The sequence below is a fragment of the Bactrocera latifrons genome, unplaced genomic scaffold (assembly GCF_001853355.1).
Source record: "Bactrocera latifrons isolate USDA-ARS-PBARC rearing strain unplaced genomic scaffold, ASM185335v1 scaffold_1, whole genome shotgun sequence".
NCBI lineage: Eukaryota > Metazoa > Arthropoda > Insecta > Diptera > Tephritidae > Bactrocera > Bactrocera latifrons.
Genome location: NW_017534407.1, coordinates 1847805 through 1850236, shown reverse-complemented (window position 1 = coordinate 1850236; position 2432 = coordinate 1847805). Strand labels below are relative to the sequence as shown.

At 35.0% G+C, this 2432-nt stretch overlaps 1 protein-coding gene across 1 annotated transcript; it reads left to right on the top strand.

Annotated features, from left to right (window-relative positions):
- Positions 1-302: 302 nt before the first annotated feature.
- Positions 303-1670, top strand: LOC108965134 (ankyrin repeat domain-containing protein SOWAHB-like). The gene is made up of 3 exons (XM_018927355.1): positions 303-506; positions 684-1354; positions 1457-1670. The coding sequence occupies exons 1-3, from the start codon at positions 377-379 to the stop codon at positions 1631-1633; spliced, it is 978 nt and encodes a 325-aa protein (XP_018782900.1). The 5' UTR covers positions 303-376; the 3' UTR covers positions 1634-1670.
- Positions 1671-2432: the final 762 nt, after the last annotated feature.

Sequence of the window (2432 nt, the reverse complement as noted above, 5' to 3'; positions counted from 1 at the left end):
TCAATTTATTTAAAATTTCTTAATTTTACTTGCAAAAACACAATCCACTCGCTGGTGTGCGCATATCTCGCTTGCTTGCGAGCAGCCAAATGTCATTTTCGTTCGTTGAAGGCGAAAATTGAAACTTTCCGCTGTGTTGCTTGTTTGTTTTTCGCTTATTCTTTCATTCCACGCTGATTTGCGCTCTCTGTTTTGAGTGTGTTTGACGTTTGCGCTGTCAGTTGTTCAGTTTTGTTTTTCTTTGCTTTGTTTTGCGTGATTGTTTGATTGCGTGAAAAATATTTAGAAATAATTGTATTTTGTGTATATTTACTCTACAAAATTGTGTATAAATTTGTGCTGGTTAAGTGTATGTATAAATAAAAAGTTATAAATAATGGCTACAGCACCAAATGAGTTATCGATTGCCGAAATAAGAAACTACATGCTCAGTAATGACTCCAAGGTGACAAATCATGCGTTGGTTAAGCATTTTAAGCACTTTCTCACCAAACCCGAAACCCAAAGTGAGTCATTAACGAATGTTCACAATCACCAGCTTCCGCTGGTGTTTGCAAACAATACCAAAAATCACTTTTAACCCATACCAGCATCAATCTCACTTGTTGCTCGCATTCTGACCGTTTGTTCATCAGAAAGACGCTAATGTCACATATTTCGTCTCTTCTCTTCTTCCGTTGCAGATGAAGCGCGCAAATTGTTTAAAGTTTACGTCAATATTTTGTCAACAATAAGAAATGAAAATAATCAAAAGTATTTAATATTACGTAAGAAGTACATTCACGAACTGCCCAGCAATGATGTCGTTCAGCGTGCAGTTGCTGCAGCAGGAGCCGAAACAGTGCCCAGTAGTCCAGGAGGTATGTCAGTTATATCGGAAAGTGCTATTTTATCGCCTATGCGACAACCTCCACCATATGTGCCACCACCTGAAGTTGCGGCAGCCGATAATAATTGTGGTTGTTTAGATCAAATCGTTGAAGTGGCTACTATTGAAACGAGTAAGACAGCGCAAACTGCTTTGGCAGAGTCTGAAACGGAAGCACTCACAAAGAAAAATCCTGAAGAAAATCATGAATTGGAAGTTGAAAAGCGTTTGAAAGCTATTTCGAAAGAAAGCCACAAAGAAAATAAGGAAAATATACCACGATTCTCGTTTTCATCTGATGGCTCGGCAACTTCACTTAGCAGCAAGTCCAGTAAGGACACCATCGATTCTGATATTGATCCACCCGGCAGCAATGTGAGCGTCAAAGAGGCTACTCGTAAATTTAATCGGCTAGTGTCAGAAGAAGAAGCTAAAGCAGCTGTAGTTTCGCCGTCTGCAAAAAAGAAAGCTGAAGAAAAAGACGAGGTAAGTTCTGCTAGTCATCAACAACTTCAATATTAAAAAAAAAAAATATTTCATTTTTTATAATTTTCCAATGATCATTCATATGAAAACGCATTTTAAAAGTGTGACATTTTCCATATCTTGCGAAGTAAAAAATATAAAAGAAGAAGTGACCATCATATTGTACATTTCCAAGATCAAATGCAACCAGCAGACTCAATAAAAAAAAACCTTGAAGAAAACGAACTTTGTGATAGCTCCGATGAAGACATCGATCTGAGCGATTATAAAAATAATTGAACAATATTTTGTACCAAATTATTAGAAAAAAATTAAGTACAGCAAATTTGAATTTATTAGCAATTTTCATATACTTGTTAAAAATTTTGGTGTGCAGTTAATATTTAAATTTATTTTTGCTTTATTTTAAAATGCCAAATCATGTCATTCGAAAGCAATTGGCTAAAATTATTCTAACTGTACTTTAATGCCGATTGCCAAAATAAATAGTTATAATTTGTATACACGTATAACCATAGCCACTTGTCTAATTTGTATTATCAGCCCCTGAAGGTGAAACCCACATTTGGGTTTGTGAATATTTTACGAGTTAATGCAACCAGCATGTTGTTCCCAAAAGAAAAGGAACGCTAGTTCAACCAATGTGCAATAATTATAAAAAGCTAAAATGCAGCATTTTCTCTTTTTAAGTTGTGGTTTGTTTCATTGTGTGGACAAATGTCCAATGGCACCTTCCGGCTAAAACGGTCGTAGCCGTGGTTAGTAGTTGGTGCTCATACATGCGGTGTAAGCTAGCACAGACACCTTATGCATGTTGCACAGTGGTCAAAAATTTGACCATACTTGCAAAAAATTATGATTTGAGGTAATTTATTTAAAAATAATAATRATTTTGAGATATCAATATGAAATCAAGTCTAGTTAATAACTTTAACTAATGGACCTAAGCGTCTATCTGCAATAATTAATTTTTAGAGTTAGTATAAAATAAAACCAGTTTACAATTGCAATTGGTATTTTCGTTAGCACAAACAAATATCAACAAAAGCATGAATTTCAAATTGGATAACAAGTTTCA